The sequence below is a fragment of the Pseudonaja textilis genome, chromosome 6 (assembly GCF_049901715.1).
Source record: "Pseudonaja textilis isolate UNSWEBS1 chromosome 6, rPseTex1.2, whole genome shotgun sequence".
NCBI lineage: Eukaryota > Metazoa > Chordata > Lepidosauria > Squamata > Elapidae > Pseudonaja > Pseudonaja textilis.
In genome coordinates, this window is record NC_141995.1 from 23,850,910 (window position 1) to 23,875,132 (window position 24,223).

General features: G+C 34.4%; 1 protein-coding gene across 1 annotated transcript in view; it reads right to left on the reverse strand.

Annotated features, from left to right (window-relative positions):
* ARHGAP10 (Rho GTPase activating protein 10) overlaps window positions 1-24,223 on the reverse strand; it is a 119,798-nt gene that overhangs the window by 5,937 nt on the left and 89,638 nt on the right. The window contains exons 20-22 of the mRNA XM_026698128.2: window positions 12,980-13,118; window positions 7,144-7,275; window positions 4,875-4,954 (exon numbers count right to left, since the gene is read on the reverse strand). Coding sequence (XP_026553913.1) covers window positions 4,875-4,954; window positions 7,144-7,275; window positions 12,980-13,118 — 351 coding nt within the window. The remainder of the gene's footprint in view (window positions 1-4,874; window positions 4,955-7,143; window positions 7,276-12,979; window positions 13,119-24,223) is intronic.

The window sequence follows — 24,223 nt, forward strand, 5'->3', positions numbered from 1 at the left end:
TCACAATATAGAAAAGGCCATTTTACTGATATTCCACACAACTGATAGTGAATGTGAATTTCTGAAAGGATTTTTCCCACAGCTGATTCAATTCTGTTCAGGAAAAAAACCCTTAGAATAACATGCATGTAGATACAATGGTGTGGACAGATTTGTGAAGGAAAAGGAAAAGTCTTGTGATTGTGCTATTTTAATTAATCATTGAGCATTCACATATTTTTCTTCTCAGTCTATATTCGGAACCTTCTGGAGGTGATATTTTTGGTAAGAAAAATCACATGTACATATACAAATTGTCATCCAACATTCACCTCATTTGCTTGAGTCTACTAAAGCACCATGAAATCCAAGTATCTATTGGCATAAACACTAGCAAATGGTAAACTTAGGTGGGCTATATGAATGCATGGCTGAATGAAGAACACCAGTGAAAAATGTATTTGGATGACAGTAAACTCCCTGGTCAGCACAAGAAGACAGGTGTTCATATTACACAACAACAGAAGAAAGAGTGCATACCTAAGACAGTGTGATTAGGTTTGAATTGACTTTGTGATATCAATCAAATAATACAGAAAGAAAGAATTTCTGTTACAAAGTGTCTTTTTGTGCCCACAGAAACATAGTTGTCTTATCACTTTAAAACATAATAGATTTTACCCATTTGGTGAAATACATTGATTAAATTGTGTTTCCATGATACTGGTAAGCCAACCCAGATAATGTCAGAAAAAAGCAAGCCTATCAGCATAAAAGGCAACAGGCACTCCTAACAAACAAAACACTTTTTTCAAGATTAGATGACAAAGAAGTCTTGAAGATGGAAAGATATATCAAAGATACAAGCTTCAAAGAGGATTGACCCTTATATCTTTAACTGGCTATAAAGAACCATGATGTCTCTGTAGAACTGAAAATAAGCAGATCAATTTGAAGCAAAGCTGTCCAATCCTCTCACAACTGAGACAAGAAAGGTGACCTTATTGAAGCCAAGGGACTGAATGATTTGAATAATATATTCAACAGAACAAAATAAAAACTCCAAGATGGGGCTGATAAAATGATAGATTAGCATAAATTATACTGTTCCTTGAGAAGCAGAATGTCTTGAAAAATTTTTGTTCAAGTGTGCTGCAAAATACACCTTTAAGGGGAGGTAAAGGCTTTGGGATTTAAGGGAAAATCTGAAGTAGAAAACAATATGCATTAGTGGGTAAGTATAGGCATGGCATGGATCCAGGCTATCTGAAGAGCCTACTCACTTCAGTGTGATCAGCTGTGACACTTGCTTCAGTGAAAGAATCCTACTCTGAATCTTGTCCGCCAAAGAATTTTGGTTAGTGGGGCTGAGGAGAAGAGCTTTTCTGCTGTGGTCCTGCCCTCTGGAATAGTTTCCTGCTGGAGTTGAGGTTGGCCTCCACACTCCTGGTCTTCCAGAGCAGCTTTAAAACCTGGCTCTGTCTGCTGACCTGGGGCCCTGATAGAGGAGCTCTATGCTGGGACTGGCTGAGGGGTACAGAAAGGATCCCTGCCCTCTCCTATCACCTGTCCTCTTGGTTTTTAGTTCATTATTTAATCTTAATTTTTGTACTGTTTTTAACCTTTTTATCACTTTGTAAGCCCCCCAGAGTCACTGCAACAATGAGATATGGGTTATATGAATTTAATACATAATTAATAAGTAGGTAAGTGTTCAAAATTGTTTCAAAACACTGGAAAGAACCCATTTCTTATTTTTGGCTTTCCAAGAAGTTGGGTAAGACAAGGCTGTATTGATACAATCTATCTGTCTTAATCAATTGCCAAACAAAAACCAAGCCATACGGACAAGGGAATAAATTAAACCACTATGCTAAAAGAAAGCCTAATGCCACAAATCCTACCAGACTGATTCTCAAAAGGCTCAAAAAATGGCCTTTGGAAATCTATGAAGCACAAGCTTTCTTTTGGTAATAAGAGAGAAACATAACGTAGCTTATCCTATGCTATTAAGGTCTTGCATAAAAACTTTGCATGACATTTGGAAAGTCTCTTTGCTTCTGGATCTCATTTGTGACAACCATTCACAAATTCCTGAAGGCATCGCTGAAGTAGCTTGAATCCAAAGGTTGAAGGTTTTCTGGTGTAATTTTAATGATGTGGAAACAAATGCAAGGATGCAAACTCCCATTTTCCAAAGGGAGAATTTAAATAGGGCCTTAAATGCGTTTCCCTTTCTTCTTTTGAGGAAGAGACACAAGGTCTGACATGCCTGAAAGCATTCTGCTAAATTCCTGCTTTGTGAACCGCATGTTTCAACAACAATTTTTTACATAGACTTGACTGTAGGAGTTTCAACTCACATGCCAAGAAACCACACCTTTAAACTAAACTTGCTTTTAAGAGAACTCTTTGAAGCAACTAAATACATATTTAATTCCTCTTTTATTACTTTTGATTCAGACGCAATGTATCTATAAGGTAATTTTTGACAAGATGCAACTATAGCATCCCTGTTTTCTTAATGGTAATCAGACTAAGAACAGAAGAAGGAATAATAATAGAAAAAAACTATTTTTTAATCTACTATAAGCAAAAATAATAGTATGTGGCAAAATGACTAAATGAACTTCACTTATTTCAACCAGAGGGTGGATGCATATTTCTGTTTTAAATATGTTTGTCTTTTTCTCTTCCCCCTTTTCTCTGTTCATGCAGAAAAACAGATCATTTCTAAGTTTTTTAATCTGCCTTAACTTGTTTAAAAAAATGTAAATACTTTGCCAAGTCTTAGGACGATGAAAAGATTAAGTTCATGAGAAACTTTTCTTATTTCTATTTTTGAGGTAAAAGAATAATGCCCAGTAGGAAGTTTGGGACCATATTTGGAGATACAGGGAGAGCCTGACTCAAAACAATTTCCTGGGAGATAAATGATAGTAGATATTTTTTTTAAAAAAATGACAGAGAATCTAAGACCACCAGAACAAAAACAAAATTAGCCTTATGTTTTCATCATTTCCCTAGCCAAAACCATTGTTTCACCATGGGACTTCAGCTGACTCAGCAAACAGCAACCCATGAACTGAAGTCAGAAATGGGAAAATCTATTACCTCAGATAGGCACCCACTTGGAGTACAAAGCGATTCTGAGATAATACTTCGGGCATTGACATAATATAAGATATTGTTTAGTTACAAAATATTCTTTATCAGAAAGCACAACTTATAAGTTTTTCCCCTTAATGCTCACTACCACCCTGCCTTTTTTTTCATTAGAAAGTTATCAATGTGCTATATAGCCTGCATTCAGGAATTTACATTTTTTTTAAAAAAAGAGGCATGCAAACAGTTGATGTGTAATTCATTACTGTTTCTGCTGTTATCCACCAGTTAACAACTGCCAAAAAGAGAGATAAGTCTACAGATATAGAAGTGTTAACTTTCTCTTGTATTTGAGCCAATTGCTATCTTTTCTGGTAGAGGACAAGTAAGAAGAAGGCATGCAGCTTCTTTGAAAAAATGCATCATAATATATAATTGCCCTCTGTTACAGAGGCACCTTCTTCAGTTGCAAGCTGAATGATGTAAGTTGCAAATGCCTCCTTTAAGACAATGGTTGAACATTAGAGTTAAAGGAAGAGTTGCTGCTTGTGGTTAATAGATCAAGTCATCCTGGATGTTTGTTTTCTCTTGTGAAATGTTTTGCACACTTTTCTTCTTGCAACACAAAAAATAAGATCTTCTATGACAAAGTACTATAAAAGTAGAACTATCACACAGGCATTCTTATTGCTTCTGGGATACATACTAAGCTCAGGACTTAGAAACATAAATGGACTTTAAACTTAGATGAAATGCTATTTTATTTTGATTGATTTAAAACATTTATACAGCTGCTAAACATTCTCTCTCTCTCTATCTCTCTCTCTCTCACACACACACGCACACACACACACACAAAAGCATTATAAAAATAAACAAGATATAGTAAGAATTTTGGAGCGCCTAGTACAGGGATATTAAACCGTGACCTGAGGCCCAGATACATCACATGCTGGCCCCGCCCCCTCCTGGTTTAGCAAAGGAGAAAAAAGTCCTGATACATCACGTGATGATGCTGTGATAATGTGAGTTTGACACCCCTGCTGTAAAACAACTAACAAGCCACAAGAGTAACACATTCAATTGGGGGACACCAGCTATTTCACACCTTACAGTATATCAAAATCCCAATCCACAGCCTGAAGGACCATAATAGTTTTTAAGGCCTTCCTAAAGACTAGCAAGGTCAAAACTAGTCAACTTCAGGGGGTAACACTGTTCCACAGGACAGGTGCCATAATTGATTTGTGCCATGTACTATGTCCACAAAATGTAGCTCATTTCTACCAAATCTCACTAAACCTTCCCCAAATTAGTATCCTCCAGAATTGTTGCTTCAGAAGCTCTCAGAATTCCCATTTTAGTGTGGCTATTGGTTGGAAATCTAAGGATCAAGATGGCTAGATTAGAAAAAACTGCCATAGGTTGAAAGGAAATGTAAATAAAAAACTGCATCGTTACACTGTATTTTTTACAATGTAGCACAAAGAGTTAAAACCATGGCTCATATGGATCTCCAATTAAGTTCTTCATATCTCTCAAGTTCTGCTTTGATCCATAAGTCAGTTGCATAAAAAATCCTTATGTTCCCTTAAATGTTCAAATACGATTAAACCCAAGCTGTGCACAGATTGTCTTAATGCGATTTTTTTTCCAGCTTCATCAGACATTGGCTCAGGAACACATATGCTTACAATGGATGCTGCATGTATTGCTCTAGACCCCATTTAGGGGTCAGCTTTCTAAAAGATGTGCTTATCTGTAGGATTATAAAAGTGGTAACTACTTACCATCTTCAAAAACAGCACCAGTTTGAAAAGACAGCTCAGAACTATGCTCTGCTTCACATGGATATACTGCCATGGCTTTTCTATTGACAATATTGAAAAAAAGTTGTACAATTATTTACAGGTCCTCAATTTTATATGACAATAAAAGGAAATAATATTGATTCTAGTCAGGCAAGGAAAGACCTGATGTCGGTGTGTATGTGTGTGTATTTATCTACAAAAACAACAATCAGCAGTTAATGCAGAAGATGCAAGACCAGAGCAAGAAGAAACCTAAGGTCCAAGATCTTCATCTACCTGTGAGTGCATTTCTTGCTCTGCTGAAATTGGCAGTGCATTTTCTCTCTGATAATCAATAATCCTGTTTGTTTCAAGTGTCATTTGAAACATGAAACGCTGCTGTCTCAATTGATGCTAGTGTTAAAATTTTTATTCAGGAGAGGATTAATGTTTTGGGAGGCTTCACTCATGTTATGCACACTTTTCAGTATTATTTATTCATTTTCTTTTATGGATTTGCCCATAATTAGCTTTCCCTAAAGCCAATTATGAAGTATGCAGGAGCCTGTTTACCGAAGGTCATTAAAATTATTTCTACATTTTAGTTGGCATAATTATAGTTGCCTAGTTTTTTGATATTATCTGTAGCTAAAAATTGAATTTGTATTAAAGAATTTGATTAGGATATACTCACTGTAGCATTTGACACATTAAATAAAAATAGTATTTTGGCTATTAAGCATGAAGAAACTGAAAACCATTATAATCATTTTTTTTCTTAAAATTATAACTGTAATATTTATATGAATATAAAAATCATCCTAGTACTTGCAAAGGGAAAGTTTAAACATATACTGATTTTTCTCTTTAAATATGTGAAGTCAGTACAGGTAATGCTCACAAAGCCACCACTCTGCTAAACAAATAATTCCCGCAACACTGTTCAACTATTACAAAGTCTGCACTACTTTAATGTTAATCTTCTCATCACTCCTTATCACCCATCCCCTCCCACTTGTGACTGTATGGCTGTAACTTTGTCCCTTGTATACTTATGATTTATATTGACTGTTTCCTAGTATGATTTGATTGCTTATTGTACCCTATGACTGATTCTTGACTCTTGACGAATATATCTTTTCTTTTATGTATGCTGAGAGTATTTACATCAAGACAAATTCCTTGTGTGTCCAATCACACTTGGCCAATAAAGTATCCTATTAACAACCACTGTTCCAACTTGCAACAACACTGAACTGCTGTGGTAATTATGACTGGTTCTTGAGGCTCCAGCTGTTGCAGTACTCATGTGATCACAATCTGGGTAATCGGCACCCACCTCTTGATTACAAACACTGCAATAACCAGTGGTACACAATCATGATTTGCAACATTCCCTGATAGTTTCCCACAAAGCCAATGGGGAAGCTGGCTGGAGATCACTTAATGCAGTCCTTGCTTAATAATGGTAACTAGAGGCTGCCATAACTGCTGTCACTGAGCAGCAGGATCACGTAACACTGAGTTTACAACCGCATCATTTAGTACTGGAAATTCCAGTCCTAATAAGATTAAAGCTCACTAATGAAGGACTAATGAAGATGTTACCTCATGTTGTATTATACTATTCAATTTTTATATCATTTTTCATTTCAGCAATTGTCTCAAAATCAAACATCTTTCATTCCAACTGTGGAATTTAAAATGCAACATTTTGAAATTCTTAGCAACATTTCATAAAATTTATTTAACCTCCTTATCTTCCCTTGGTAACAAAATAAAGTTATGTGAGGCTTCCTTATTTTATCTAAGAGAAAGAATATTTTTTTGTAAAAGATTCCACTATCTTAATTTCCTATTCTCAAATGAGACTGGTGTACAATTCAGTATTCTCACCCACCTGGCTCAGTCCTGCATACTACAGGGCATGACTTCTACGTATATATATTTACTAAGATGATTGATCAGACGGCTGGGAAATTACAAGCAAATTATAGTCTGAAATATATTACTGTATCCTGAGAAAGGGGAAGAAATTCATTCAGTGTGACCAGAGTTGAACCTTATCCTTAAAGTCTATGCCTTGCTCCCCCCAGTTTTAATATTCTGTTTTGTATCAAGAATGGGAACATATTATGACAGTAAACAGTTTAATTATCAAAGAACAATTATGTATATGCTAATTGTTAGAACAGAAAAGAACAATCCTGTTTCTGTTATGTAATAAGAGATAAATTACAGTGAAAATAAATTAATATTCCAGTGTTACCTTCCAACTGGTCTATCAGTTTCTGTAGCAGAGGATGGAAATAAAAATGATAGGTTTGTTGTGACTGGACTTTGTGCTGTAGTTGACTTTAGATTTATCCAGGAAACCATTGATGAATGAACCTCACTGGATCTGAAATAATTTTATGAGAATAATTAATGATTTTAATGCAACCTGTAGTTAGTTCTGAGATCTGTAAAATAAATTCTATTATTAATTTCAGTCATTATAATATGTGTTCTTAAACATATATCAAACATATTTTAGCTTGGATTTCTGCTTTAAAATATTCAACCTTGTTAGGCTAGTGAGAAAATTAGGCTTCCAGATATATATGAGAAGTTCAGGGAAAAGTCAAAGTGGCAAGGGTACACTCAAGCTTTTTATTTTATTTAATTATTTTTATTGTATTTTATTTTTATTTTACTTCTTTTGAAAAGTTCATTGTTAACAATAAGCCAAAGAAAATCCTTATTTTTGAAAAAGGTATTGTAAAATCTTTTTTTTTTTGGGGGGGGGAGAAGAGTCTGCTTTCAAGTATTTATTTAAAAAAATAATACCCCCATTTCCCTTTTAAAATTGAATGGAATTGGCATCCTTCAGTCTCAAGAGACTATGGTATTGTGCTATGACACTGGTAATTGCCACTTCCCGTGTTCAGTGCTGTATGCAAAGCTGAGTGTCTTCTTCAGAGCACAAGGCCTGGGTAAACTGTTACCCAAGCAGCAGATTCCCCCCTTCCCACATCACTGAAATATTCTTATGGAACAGCAGAGCTGATACAATTAGTTCCAGCTGCGTCACAGGAGTTACCAGCATGTGATTGTACACAGACACGAACTGCTTCCGGGACTCCGGCTCTGGATTTTGCCTCGAGGTTGACTCCTGAAGCCTTTTCCAATAAATATAGCCACAAGGCAGTGGAGGTTTGAAATCAGAATTTCCCTTCTCCTAGAACAGTGGTCACCAACCGGTGGGGTATGGCACACTGGTGGTCCATGAGAAAATTTTGGTGGTCCGAAGAAAAATGTCACCGCCAGAGAACCCCTCCAAATCAATTAATCCAAACTGCGTGGGAACACAAGTTTGTGTTGGCAAGTTCTGCGTGGGAACACATGGCCCGCGGGAACCCTCCCTACCCACTTACTCCTTACCTGGCAAACTTGCCTGCTAAGTTGTTATTTTTCCTTTTTTTCCCGACCATCAGCTGTTCTGCTGTGCAGGGAGATTTAGATTAGCTAGAAAGCATGAAATCATTGGATTTCTTGCTTTCTAGCTAATCTTTAGATCTTCGGCTCTGCTTTTAAGCAGAGCCGAACCTTCCTTAGGACTGAAGCTTTTATTTGTCAGTGCAGACTCAGGTAGCCAATGGCAGATGATATATCTCTGAATGAATCTGTAATTCTGTGAGCAACTCAATCTGCCTGCCTGCTTTCCCTGATTTTGGGTAAAAGCTACTCTTGTTTCTTTTATAAAAAAAAAATCAATATTTACATACATGGTGTGTTGTGAGTTAATTTTGTGACTTTGTTTGCTAGCAAATGTTATGAGTTTGCTTGCAAGCAAATTTTATGTGACAGACTCAGGCAGCCGATGCCAGATTGATCTCTGAATGAATCCGAGATTCTGTGAACAACTCAATCTGCCTGCCTGCTTTGCTTGATTTCAGGTAAAAGTTGCTCTTTTTTATAAAAAATTCAATATTTACATAAATATTTATGATATTTACATACAAGCCATGCCCAGCCAGTCACCAAGCCACACCCACAAATAAGGCCACACCCACAAAACCTGTTAAGAAATTTGAATCCCATCCCTACCTCTGTGTGTGTGTGAGAGAGAGACAGAAACAGAGAGAGAGAGAGAGAGAGAGAGGTTAGATCAGACCTCTCTTTGTCTCTCTCTCCCACCAACATCAGCAAGCCACCATTAGTCAAAATTCATATTAATGGTCCCCGGGATTTAAAATTATGAGTTTGATCCCTGAGGTCCAAAAGGTTGGTGACCCCTGTCCTAGAAGATGGTTCTACCGTTTTATCTTTTAAAATAGAAGATTGAGATTTTGTAATAAAACAAGTAAATTAAGTTTCTGTATTTGGCTTATGAAATGGTAATTCACGAAAGATAAATATTACAGTAAGGTAAAGTATTGACGAGCAATATGAGCGGTTCATATTTCATAGCTAGTATGAAAAAATAGTAATTAAGGATGAATGTGGAAATCTATGAAAGAAGAAAGATTTGCTGGTCATTTCTTTGACAAGGAGAAATTATTATAAGGTATAATTCCATTTCTAAAAGTTCAACTTGGAAATTTGACAAAATTAAATTAGAATTTTAACTGATATTCAAGAACTAAATATCGGAAAAGAAAGTTTATTGGATATTACCTGACTTTTTGCCAAGGTAACCTTGCTAAATAGAATTCCTTTATCTCAAGAATCAGTGAGCAAGTAAAGCAGAAGACAAAGGCCAAGGAAATAATTTATACCAACTTTTGGGCAAGTTTATTTTGTTTCATAGAACAGCATAACCTGTCTTTGTTTACAGGATTCCACAATTCAGTTAAAACTGAATAAAGGAACAAAAATGTAAATGTTTCTTGCATGTAAAGTATTTTACATTGAGTGGGAGCATATGCTGTTAAATCAAACCAAAAACAGGAAAATAATAACTTTTCTTTAACCTCTATTACTTGGGTAATAATTGGATTTCATATTTTAAGGGCAGTGGCTAATTATTTTGATTAAAGGAAATTAAAACAGATAAGGTCCATTACATACAAAAATCAAAGTATGCATGTACCTACAGTATGGTCATTCTACACTTCAATAGCATATTGTTGATAACTTCCAGGTGTACTATTGTAACAATATTTCATACCTATTTCTTAATCAGTTTAAGCATAGAGAGAGTGGATGGACTACAGACAGAAAGACAGATACCAACTAGCACAAAAATAGTATACAACTAAATCTGCAGCCAATCCAATGAGGATTTTCTTACCCATAAAACACGATAAAACATAAGGCCAAGAAAAAGCAAGCCTAAAATTAATATAAAGTTGATGTATATTGGGTATTCTTCCTGAGAAGTTTGAAAAAGTTAAGCATTTTAATTTTGTTTTTTTAAACAAGATACAATTGTTTATTTTATCCAGTTATGCATTTATGTATCATCATAAACTACTGATTACTGATTTTTCCAATCATCATACCTAAATTTCAACTTAATCAGGGAAAGTCTATATATCAGGGGTGTCAAGGCCCATGAGCCAGCTGTTTAGATCTGGTTCATGGGGCTGTCCTGGAAACAGCGAAGGACTGGCCTGTGGCATCACAACCAGCAAAAACGGAGCTCAGGACGGCCGTGTGTGGTCCGCCTTAGCTCTGTTTTTACTGGCAGAGGGTTGCAGGAGGCCGTCCCAGCCGAAAATTGATGGTTATGTGGCCATCATGACATTGCAGAGCACTGTTACCTTCCCACCAAAGTGGAACCTAAAAACTCGCTTCAGCACAGTAAATATTAACTAGCATTAATAAAAAGAAAAAAAGAGAATTGTAATGATAATATAATAATACTTTCTAAAAAAGGCTTTTTCAGCTTATGGTAAGACAGAAGTGCTGATGGTAAGAAGAACCTGGAATAGAGGGACTGAGGTTCAGCCTGATTTTGAAAGGGTTGTATATCTGGAAACAGCAGGCTCACAGTCTAGGAATTTGACTTGATTTCAGTTGTCATTGGATTCAAGGTGTCAGCTGGGCACCCTTGCAAAATTCTTTTTGAGCTGGTAGCTCAACATTGGTAATGCTTAGTCATGCTAACATCCTTTTTTGATTACTGTTATAGACCCCACAATGGATTATGCTTGAAAAGTGTATCAAAGTTATAATTGGTGTAAGATGTGAAAATAAAATTGGGATCTAACAATTCTAACCCTAACCCTAGGATAAGATCTGCAGGAGCTACTATAATTTTAAGAGCTGGTATTAATCTTTAAAGTGCTACTGGCTTAGGGCATGCCAAATTAAAGAACTCAGTGTCCTGATAAAAGCCTGAACCATGTTAAATTGTCCAGAAAGTGCCCTGTTGAATGTTCTCCTTCTGGACAAGACCATCATTTCTACGCCATGTTGGAGACAGACCAATTCTGTTCTGCCAAGATAGGGCATGTAAAAGATTTTGTAAGAATGTATCTCTTTTGTCAAATGTAGACTTCTATAAATTTTTACAGCTAATTATTTTTAAAAACTGTGTTTGTAATTTAAATCCTAGTTTTATTTAAAACATTAACAATATGCTGAAAATTAAATTAATATTACTGAAGTTCAAGTGTCCAAAATATTTAGTATACTGAGTATTATGTATGTTGAATAATAAACTGAATATTATTGATTAAAACATTTAAATGTTTTAATTAAGATCTCATAATATACTGTATTAAATACATGGGTTTCACTTGTCTTATTTTGAATAACATGAACACATGTCAACCGAAATCTGTATATGAATTGAGACAAAGTTATATAGGAAATTTGTCAAGTATGAATTACATTGACTATAGACATGGCAGAAGGAAAAGAATGCTTTTAGAAGGCCCAAAAGCATAGTCAGATGAGATATTTATCATAATTGTAATGTAAAATTTTAATAAGCAACAAGTTTAGGCAAGCTTTCTTCTGGGTGTTCTGAATGGCAGGAAAAGGTTCACTCCTTTTAAAAGTGAATTGCACTTTTCATGTAAATCTTAACCCAGAATAGAATCTTACCCTGGGCTGCACTACAAAAAAATCTTTGCAACTGCACAGTCTTCAATTTTCCACTGTGGCTGTCACTGTGATTCCATATTTTTCTTTTTCAAATGATTGCACACAGAGGCGAATTTTTAGACTGATTTTTACTGGGTGCAGGAAGGAAAAAAAACATTTCTTTGCAGGCAATGCTTTTCCCCCCTAAAAGCTTAATGTTAATCACAAAAATACATTGTGCTTCTCTGTGCTTTCTAAAATATGAACACCCTGACAAAATTTCCTAAACGCAAATTATTAGTAATCAAAATGTTAATGGTCAAACATTTCTGTGAAAATCTGTGGATTAATTAGAGATCGAGTTGAAATATTGAAAGGAACATAAATCCTGGGGATTAGATGTGTCCATAAAGCTTTCTTGGAAACAATATGAAAGTGATTACCTTAACCTTGTTTTTTGGAGGGAGGGGGAGGAGAACTGTGTAGTATAGTCCATAACTCTGGATTTGCTGGAGGTCTCTTCTACATTAATTTAACAGGAATAATCCTGTTTAGCTTTTCCAAAACCAGCAAGTCCATCTAGCCACTATCTCCTGCTGTGACAATTAGGAATAAAAAAGTTATAATATTAAATATATTGCTGAGGGACAGGGGGACTGGATTGAATGTTTATTTCCTCTGTGGTCTGCCAAAGAGAGGAGGAATTATCATGTAAACATTTAACTTTAAAGGGTTCCCCTCTTATGCAAGAACCAAACACTACAAACCTCTAAAATAGCCCAAATATAATTTCAGCTACTGTCGACTATATGTTTAAAATGCATGTAACGAGTCCCTTTTTAAAACTGAAGTAAATGTTTTAAAGACATTTTGAAGGGACTCCAAGCAATCAAGAATTTGCAAAATCATTTTAAATAATTAAATCTAAAGAAATTAGCTAACTCTGTTGCATGGAACTTGAAAAGGAACTAACAAAATTGCTTTCCACATTTCTGGTACTTACAAATACTATAAGACAACAAGAAATCTGTACTTTACATGTTTTTTAATACAGCAGATAGACTTTCAAACAAAAAATATGTACTTACGGATTGCCACTGTCAGTTATGAGATTATTTTTCTCTGTGTCTTGAGGGCTGGTAGGAGCAGCGGTTGTGGGAGACTGAGAAGATAGGGAATCCATGCTACCTGAACGTGTGTATTCTTTGGCAGGGATAAGATTGTCACCTAAAAATAAATATTATTTTACTGCTTCCATTTTTAAAATGTAGCACAGTTATTATGCAAAATATAAGCCACCCAATATTTGCTCTGAAATCTGATTTCGGTGAAAAATGCTTTAAGGATTCCAGTCATTTGAACTATATTAACTTGCAAGTCATTTAAGATAAATTCATACAAGTGGACCTGGCTACAATTGAGCCCAAAATTTCTGCTGCTAAGCAAAACAATGGTTAAATGAGATTTGCCCCATTTTATGACTTTTCTTGCACAGTTAAATAGGTGAACTTGGTTGTTAAGTGAATCTCCTCCATTGATTTTGCTTGTCAGAGGTTGAAAAAGGTGATCACATGACCCCAGGGCACAGCAGCCATCATAAATACATGCCAGTTGCCAAGTGTCCAAATTCTGATCAGATGACTATGGGGCTGTTGCAATGGTTGTAAGTGTGAAAAACAGTCACAAGTCACTTTTTTCAGTGCTGTTGTAACTTCGAATAGACTACCTCTTTTAAAGAATGTATGGAACCGCTGCACACTGGAAGTGAAAAAGAATTATGTATACGATTTTAATCCATAACCTTTGCTGTTTAAAATTATCGCTAGCTGATATCCAGCCATTTATACACTCATTTTAATATCCAAAATAATCATTTAATTTCAGCCTTTGCAACATGCTTTTACTTGATTATTTTCCTCTTGACAATTATCACTAGAATGTACAAATTGGCCGCATTAAATTAATTCAAGTTGAAACCATGTTTAGATATTCCAATGTGCAATCAAAACATCAATTCTGTAACAAACTCTTTTCACAGATCCCTTGCTAAAGACTTCTCGGCAATTTTTAAGGAAATCATTCTCTTACCATTTAAAAGAACTCAGCACTTCAGCATTTGATCTGAAGCTTCTTTCTAATATTTTTATTTAGATAAATGTAATAACAAAGTAGACATAACTCATTGAGATATATAAACTGAACCCTGATAAAATGTACTGAGCCTCGGGAAATGGAAGCTAATCATCTTTTCTAGATGGGGTGGCAGCACCCCAGACAAACAAACACAGTGCACAACTTCAGGATTCTCCTAGATTCATAACTCCTGCTCAAAGAGGAGGTGGCCAGTGGTGGGATTCAAAAAGCTTTATCATAAGCCTTCAGGAAAAACCTAAAAACCTGGCTCTGCCAGCTGGCATGGGCTCCTGAAGGAGAAGCTGTTGGATGGAAGTGGCTGAGAGACCAACAGAAAAGGCACCTCTCCCCACAAAACCCTTGGGGTTTTTTTTTAGTTTGCTTTAATTTTTGTAATTTTAATCCATTTTTATATTTATAATAATTGAATGTTTATTTTATCTTGATGTAAGCCTCTTAAGAGTTGCCTGAACTGTTAGGTAGACTGAAAATAAATCGATAAATATATTTAAAAAATATATTTTATTTGTTGTATAAATAAAATTAAACTATACCATATTTAGATTAACTGTGCTGTCTAGTACAACAGATCTATTACATTGTTTTCTGGTGTTTAATGTTCACTGGTATGCATCCTTGCATGACATGATAAGAGCTTGTGGTAAATTAGATTTTATGATAATGATACATTCATAAAACTCACAGTAGAAAACACACTTCCCTATAAGAATATACACTTAAAATGCAAAGTTTTTAGATCTATTCTAATTATTTAGTTTTTGTAACATAGATTAATGTTCATATCTAAATTTGTACTAAGTGCAAGATGCAGCACTTTTCCCCCCCCCCAAAGCACTCTGAAAAATCATGACAGAGACTAGCATCCTAATTCCAAGGTATCAGTTAATTTCCGGTTTCCTGGGAGGTATGTCAGTTGACAGAATGCTAGAAGAGAAACTATCTAGCCAGGTCAAGGTAAATCTTGGCAAATGTGGCTATGTATAATTTTGAACTATTTGCCTCTCTTCCAGCATAATCTCTGATGATGTTCTGGAATATTGCCTCACTGGAGACATATCAAATGTAAATGTAAAGAAGGCTGATTAGAGGATGGAATCTTGAAAAAAAACCTTGTGTACGTTTCCATCTATAACAAATATGCATGGAATAGGCTTCATATATACCTTGGCATTTATTATTAAATGTTCCTATATAAGTTCACTTATATAGGTGAAAATAATAATCCTAGTAGCTATCAATGGAAAAAAATTAAAATTTATACACACTCTTTACCTGGAAACTAATTCCATTGATATTAATTAATATGTGAATAGTGGGAATAGCAAAAAAAATGCATTAGACTTCTTTGATTTTCATCCAAATAGATAGGTTATAGGTTTAACTGTATACATTTGTAAAAGACTCTGCCAAAATTGAAATTCAAATTTAACCAATATTTCCATGTTAGTTACAAAGAATTACAGATATAGAGTTTAACCTCACAAGTTTGTCTGATGTAGTCTTATTGAATGTAGCCAAATTTTGTTATACGATCTGCAAAATTAGGCAGACTTTGACTGCCCAGGCCAATACATCACTAACTGTTAATTTTTATATTGTCTTTTTTATTTTATTTCATTTTACTTTTTAATGCTCCTTGTTTGTAATGCTGGTCTGTGGCCGTAATAAAATTGCTATTCCTCCTCCACTAGTTTACATTATTATATTAAAATGAGGAAATTATACAATTAGCTGTCCTGAAATGTCTGGATAAATTTTAAAAAGTCACACTGTATTAGATTTTATTCTTCCTTAAGTCACATTATGATGCCAAGAGCAAGTCACATTTCAGAAAGTTTAAAGGAAGACAACAGGAATTAGATCATGAAGCAAGATGTAAATTAAATGCAATGTCAATACAAATTAACGGAAATTAATTTCTATTATGAACCAACTGTTATATCATAACAGAACCATGTATTGAGATAAAATCTCTTTCTTTTATATAAACAAAACAGATTCTAAAGAAGAAAACTACAAAGGAGACATTTTGCATATCTGTTGATAGTCAACTGTGCTATCCAATATTAACATTGATCATAAAGAGAAATAAATGCTTGGGAAAAAAATAGTCTAACAAAACTGCCAGAAACCAGTTAATAGTACTTTGATAAGGCAACAATGGGTGAATTAGTGACACCAGAATTAGAACCGAATGGTAGAAGTACCGGTTATGAAGAACAATACAAAGTAAGAAGAGAGAATAAAAAGTGAAAAAAGTATGCTTTAAATTATAACCAGCTGTTATTGATAATTTGAATCAAAATTCTTATTAGTTGCTGTACTATTTCTTAAATAACAGGTATTCTGGTCTGGTCATATTCAAAAGTCACTATATCTGATTCTATAAGCTGCCTTTGATCACAGTGAAAATATATATATAGTCCTTTTGTTCTTTTCAGTTCATTACAAGAAGTTATAGAAGGAATCTCAATAAAATACTCAATTTAGTGACATCTAAAGAAGCACTTAACCCAATGACATCTAAGGATACATCATAGAACTACACTTTCTTCCAAAATATCAACTGCAATTTCCCAACCACTTAACTGATAATGCATCTTTTCCACCTGTAATTATGAGCTGAAGTACATTGCATAGAAATACCTCCCAATTTGCAGAAGATAGCTACTTACCCCTTTGGACTGCCACCCAAACTCTGTAGAGTTGGTATTTGCAAAAATCAGTTTGCTATGGCTACCTGAGATCTCATAAGACATTTCTATATACACTTTAATAAAGCAAATTTTATTAAATGGGAATAATTTGAAGTAAGTTTCAAACAAATTCACTTCAGTATTCATGGTTTATGCAATGCAAAAATACAAATTATATACAAATGCACTATTACTAATTGTAAAACTATTTCTGTAATAATAAAGCTTGGAAATCATTTTAATTTTTAGAATTATTCTTAAACTCATTGTTCCTTGAGCCATAGGTAATAAGCAACTTAATTAGGCAAACGACTTCTTTTTTAATTATTATTAGTATAAAAAGTTGCATTACAATATAAAAAATATAAAATAATATTGCAAAACAAGTGCATTATTATAATATAAAAAATAAATCAGGGCACTCTTTTTTTTGCAGGAAGACACCAGATGGCCAGCTCCTTCATTAAAGCAAAAATCCTTTTCAAGGAAGTGTTAAAGAACTATTATCTACTTTACATATTTTAGCAAATATCTCATTTAAGGGATCATTTGTGCATATAAAATTCAAAAATTTATGCACTTTTACTCTCTACCATTAGATAATAAAGCTTAGAGCAGCACATAAGAATAAAAAAATTCCTGAGCCAATTAAATGGTAATATAGCCATTAATATAGGGAGGCGCAGTGGTTCAATGGACTTGTCGGCTGGAGCGTCAGCAGCCCAGGTTTGAGATCCAAGCACCATGCGATTGGGTGAGCTCCTGCCCTCACTCCAGCTCCTGCCAACCTAGAAGTTTGAAAGCATACAAACTCAAGTAGATAAATAGGCACCACTTTGGTGGGAAGGTAACAGCGCTCCATGACATCATACTCACCATGTGTGACTATGGAAATAACTTTAGACAGTGCTGGTTCAATGGCCTTGAAACAGACATGAGCACCACCCCTTAAAGTCAGCAATGACTATTGGAGTAAAATCCTCAAGATCTCCTTACCTATAGCCATTAATATAGTATTTTCACCTATTCTTTTCTTATAGAATATGTTAAAGAACACAAAACAAAATATTAAAATATTGTGCTAGAGGAAAAAAACAGATGTCAAGATATAAAATGAACCAACCAGTCAAGTTACTACTTATTTTTGAGTGATAGTTCAAAGACCCCTAAAAGACAGTTATAACCCAGTCTTAAAGCTATGTCTATTGCAGCCTACCCTCTGCCTATTCCCCACCCCATCCTTCCCCGCTGGGTCCCCACAGGCAGTGGGCCTATAATGTAGAATTTTGGGAAAGGATTCAGTATTAACTTATACATTAAATAGTAAAATAATGTTTTTAAAGCTTGTTCTAAAAAGTCTCATATTAAAGAATTCATATTTTTACTATTATTTACTAGACTTTATGTATCACTTCCTACAATTGCCATTTTTCCACACATGCCCAAAGTATATTCCATCCTCTACAAAGATATTACAATTGAAGAATATGGTTGAACACTGAAATATTAAGCCACACTTTCCCCAAAAGCAATCTGATCTGTTTGATCCTTGTAGTTTTTAGTTTTGCTTAGATGTTAAATCAATCTATTTTCCTTTTTTCCTAAATCTCAGCTTTACTTCGAATGCACTTCTGTTCTATTGCAAGGAAATCCATATTAGTCTCTTAAGGAAAGCATACTAAAGGAATAGCTAGCATACAGATGTGCATCCTCCTCCTACGTGAACTTCTCATTGAGGTAGCTAAAAATAAAGGATCAAAAACTCACAACCTTATCAAGCTGGGGAAAACAGTTCACAGCAGAATCAGATATGTACCAGGGTATTATTTTAGACCACATAATTAAAATGTCAAGATATGATAGATCTAATGGTTATCATATACAAAGAAACAAGATAAAAGCAGGGTACGATGAATTCCACCCTAGCTTGAGATTAAAGTGACAAGTCAAAATTTTATCTACTGGAGCATACAGAAGATTAAAAAAAAATTAAGTAATAGAAAAAATAGATCCCTCCCCAATATACCTGAATGCTGGTAATGATCACTTTTTCTTCTGAGAAGAGAAACTATAGGTGAATAAGCATATATCTATATTAGAGTATTTGTACAAAGTGTGATTGAATCAAAATAACATGGACACCCTGATGCCATGATGTAAACTTTATTTTGGCATAATTCCATCTGGATGTTAATACAAGCATGTAAGTTGAAAGATCTGTATTATTCTACTGTAATACACACATTAACATTTCTTTTTCAGCAGGCACCCATCATGCAAAGGGCTGTACACACTTGCGTTGGCTGGTATTTTTTAAGATTAACCCGAAAAAAGCCATATCTGCAAGGGGTGTGAGTCAAAAGTCAAAATAGTGACTATTTCTGGGTGATTGAAGCTTTACCCTTTTTTACATGTATGCCCCTTCCCTGATGATCAGATATTGCTTGGAAATTGTTTAAGGAAAAGAGTACCACTTTCTGGGTCAATTTTAACCCTGCTTAAATACATAGTTAAAACTTTATTTTTTCCTTTCTATTCATTTACATATTCCCTGACTAATTTTGTTCCCTCTTTTTTATTCATTTCACAGTGCAGATTCTCCTTTCCTTTCCCTCTCACCTCTGCTACCTGCTTACCTTCCATTTTACTGTTTCTATAGAATAAAATACTGTGCGGCAGCAATGAACATATTTTTGCTAAGTTTTATAAAATGGCACTGAAAGTGAATTTGGAAAGAACATGTAAAAACATTATATGAATTCAGCGGGTAAGGAATTTTGGATATAGTGTGATGCTTGAACATGGGAAAATATGTGGATGAATGGTTTAAAATGTACATTAAATTATAATATAAATAAATTTTTTATAAGATTATGTATTGCTGGTATTTAACACTGGATAAGTTATCTAGAATGTATAAAGGTAGCTCAAATGAATGTTGGAAATGTAAAAATAAAGAATGGATCTTTTATCATTCAGGGTGCTGGACATGTGATAAAGCAAATAAATTTTGGAGTAAGATTCATATTTTAATACAGAAAATTCTTAAAATGAAGATAAGGATGAAACCAGAAAGTTTCCTTCTGGGTTTAATGGAAAAAGACTTAGAAATTTTTTTGGAATCTTGATGTTATATACGTTGATGGCAGTAAGACTACTGTATGAACAAAAATGGAAGGACATTTTGATCCCCACCATGGACAAATGGCTACAGAAGTTGATGGAGGTAGCAGAGATGGCTAAAGTGACTGTTTTAGTTAAAGAACAAGTACTTTTGTTGCTACATGGAGATCGCTTCTGGACTTTGTGCTTGAGGTGGGAAAAAATGAAAACTTGATTTTGTATTTTACTGATTAGATTGATTTGTTGTTATAGAAATAGCTAGTTTATAGTGTTTTGCTTTATTCTACCACAGCAGAGAGAGTCAGTTTAAGATGTCTAAAAGTCAACCCCTTTTTTCCTTTTCTCTGTCCCCCCTCAAGTCTTCTTTCCCCTTGTAATCCCCCACAGTGTCCTTATTTGCTTTCATATTTTTTGTATTTTATTCTATAATCTAATTATATTCATTTCTCATATACCTCAACTACTATTGAGCTCTCTGAAGTAAGCAGCTTACGGAGGGTTGAGGATCTCTTGCTTTATATACTTTCTTCCTAACTTTAAGACTTTATGTAAGAAAGTGAAGTTTATTTTTTAATTCTTTTTCTTTTCTTTTTTTGCTGGCTACTGCACTGCCATTTACAAATCAATGAAAATTCACAGAAGAAACTAAATTGGAACAGGACAAATTACAGCCATTTATTTCATCTTGGGTGAATATAAATCTACCCCAAATTGTACTATTTTCTCCAATGTTACAATTCACTGCTATACAGGAGCCAACCGTGCTAGACAGGAGGTTCACCTAAGGGCTATAAAAGGAACTATGTTCTCTGTGGCTGTACAAAGAATTTAACATGTCATCTGAAGTTACCAAAGAAATTCAGTGGGGATTCCAATATTACTATTAACAATTATATATTGCTGTTAACAATTCTATTAATGACAGTTTAAAATCTCTAGCCTGATCTTGTTTTAAGATGTCTAAAAATCTGAACAGTGATAGGCCACTTATTTTTTCCAAAGTATGTTTGGGTTTTTATTGGCATCCTTCAACTATTGGAATTTAACTTCAAAACTTATGGCAAGCAAGTGAAGCTGCCATGAAATGTGATATCTTAATTAAAAAAATGAATAAACAATATTATGGAAAATTAAGGATCAACAGATTTATTGTGGAATGAGCTTTCATGCCATGACAAATAACATAGCTTTTAAGATGCCACCATACTTTTTATTTTTGCTCCAACAGAACTACAGATGTCCTGTTGGAAGCTTATGGTGGTTCTAACAAGTTCAGTGCAGAACCCATTTTTAAAATCTATTTCTTTAAAACATTTATTACAGTACAATCTTTAAGAACACATCACCAAATATCTAGTACTTTTCCTATCCCATATGTATGTATAATACATACCTATGTACCTACCTACATATGTGTACATATATACTGATTTTTCTGGATGACAAGTTTGAATTTGCTATTTATTTAAATACAAAATGAAAAGTATGTAAGACAAAAGGCACTTGTATTTATATATAAAAGCTAACAGTTTATAATATTTGTTGTATGCTTACAACTTGTACCATTTGTTCATCAATAAATACATTTCATTAAGTAAAAGTTTATTGCTACATGTTATCTATTTGCACATCACTAAAATTAAGCTGCCTCCCATATTTCTGGGTGTTGAGCTCACTATTCTTTGTGAAGAGATTTAATTAATTAATGTAAGAAAGAAATAAAAAATACCAAGTCTAAAAAAACTCTAATAAACTCAAATGCCCATTGTGGAGAAATACCTGAGATGTATATAAATTTGGAAAATCCAATAAAAACTATACATGGAGCTGGTTAAGATCAGGAGTGTTAAAGAAAGGAACTGAAGATTTTATTTTACTAACTCAAGAACAACCTTTGCCACTATTTTGATGAATGCAAAAAAATCTTCATGTAACAAAACAATAAACTAATTTAGTTATTTATTAAATTTCTACACCAGCCATCTCACCTAAGTGACTCTGGGCAATTTACAAATGTCATCTTTGTAATGCAAAGCCTGAAACAACTGACCATTTGATCAGTGGCTGCAGCACAATTTCACAAACTGACTCTAATCAGTGTTACAACTAAGGTGCCAAAATTATTCATTGGAAATGTGCCAGAATGTTGGACTTAAATGTAGCAAAAACCACAGGAACCATTAAGAGGAGGGGTTTCGGAAAATGAGTGGGTTAAGATTTTATGGGATTTTAAAACTCAAACAGATAGGCATTTTGTTTGACGACACTGAAAAGAAGAAACTCTGGTTCACTGATATTGCTAGAGGGGATGGAAAAGCACCGTGAAAAAAAAAGTGAAATACTGGGGCTTGCAAATTTAACTTAAACACTTACGGGGGGAAAATCATCATTGGAGCTATGCCTAATGAATAACTAGACGATACAAGGACAGTTTTTTCCACCATGCTATCCCTCTGCTAAACAACTAATTTCCACAACACTGTATATTTAGTAAGACTTTTACTATTATTCTTCTCATCTTTCCTATTAACTATCTCCTTTTCTACTTATGACTATAACTTGATACTTATCCCTTTACAATTAATATTGTTCTATTTAGTTTCCTAGTATGATTTATGTCATTTAGTATCATATGACTACCGCTAAGTGTTGTATCTTATGATTCATAATGAATATATTTTATGATGACTATGATCATGATTTATCACTTATAACTTTTATGTACACTGAGAGCTTATGAACTGAGGACAAATTCCTTGTGTGTCCAATCACACTTGGCCAATAAAGAATTATATTCTATTATTCTGTTCTGTTTCCTTGTCTGCTCTGTTCTGTTCTATTCCCTTGATATTTAACACACATGAATATTCTAATTTTACAATAAATAAATGAATAAGTAAATAAATACTTTCACAAGTGTTTGATTGTGAATATAATTATAAATTACCCATTTAATAATAATGATGATACCTCTAAGACCAGCAACAATAACACCTGCCTACGCCAGGTCCTTGGAAGGTTCTCAATCGGTGGATAAAAATGCCAATCCAGTCTAAACATCCTTCTGATTTTGTGCAACCAATCGTAATAACAATACCATAAAACAGGTATTCCCCCAACCCCCGGACCACATTACCAGATCACAACCTGTTTCAAACTGCACGAGTGATGGGCAAGCACATGCAAAGCTCCACTTGCTTCCGCGGAGAGAGCGTGAACAGAGTCATTTGAGTGGAGAGCATTTATGTGAAGCTCCACTTGCACAAATGAAGCTTTGCACAACAGCAGAAGTGCCTTCTGTTTGACCATTCTCCGCTCATGCAAATGGAGCTTTGCACATGAGCAGAAGTGCTCACCGCTCATCCAAGTGGAGCTTCAAGCATAAGTGTCCTCCATTCACATACCAAGTTCCATTTGTGTGAGTGAAGAGTGTGCATCTCCACCACTCATACGAAATGAGCTGTGCGCGTCCACCTGCCACTCAGGACATGTCCTCTGCACAGGGCCACATGAAATGTTGGAGACCACGGCTAAAGCCCACTTTTTAAAAAGGAAACATATATATAGATCTATTTATCTTTATTTTTTTTATCTGGTTTTGATGTATCAATGTTAAATAATTAGAATAAAGGTACATTGGAATTATATGCAATAAATAGCAAGAAGCAAGACGTGGTGGGCACACAAATAGATAAAATAATAGAAAATGAAGAAGTTAAAATACTCTGGAACTTTTCAAACAAACATCTTCTGTCACACAATAACTGAGACTTAACAACTATCAATAAAAAAGACCATAAAATCAACACTTCAATATCTTGAGACAGAAGAATAGAAAAAAAAAAGAAGTGGAAAAAAAATCACAAAAGCTTGCAAATATAAGTAGCAAAAGAAAGATAGCACTGATAGTAGTAAGTGCCTTGGGTGCAATCTCAAAACAACTGGAGCAGAACTCGAATACCATCAGCAGAGACAAAATCACCATCAGTCAATTCCAAAAGGCAACTTTACTTGGAACAGCTTACATCCTATGACAGCTTACATGCTGTGACAAGGGCAATAATATCTTTAATATTATTAAATAAATTCAGTCTGTCCCAGATCCTTGGGAAAGACTTTACAGGACAAAAATGACAAATCCAGTCCAAGCATGTGGCTGACTGTGCAACCAACCATAATATTTTGGAGTGCTGCTGATGAACTTCTTATGAAGAAAATGTGTCAGTCAGTTTGTATACCTGTCTTTCATTTTATATCTGTACATATTGTATCACTGTTAAAGTATTTTTAATGGAAAAACTGCAAATGTAATCTTTGCATTCTGAAAAATTGTTACACTTTATTTGCATAATGAATTCT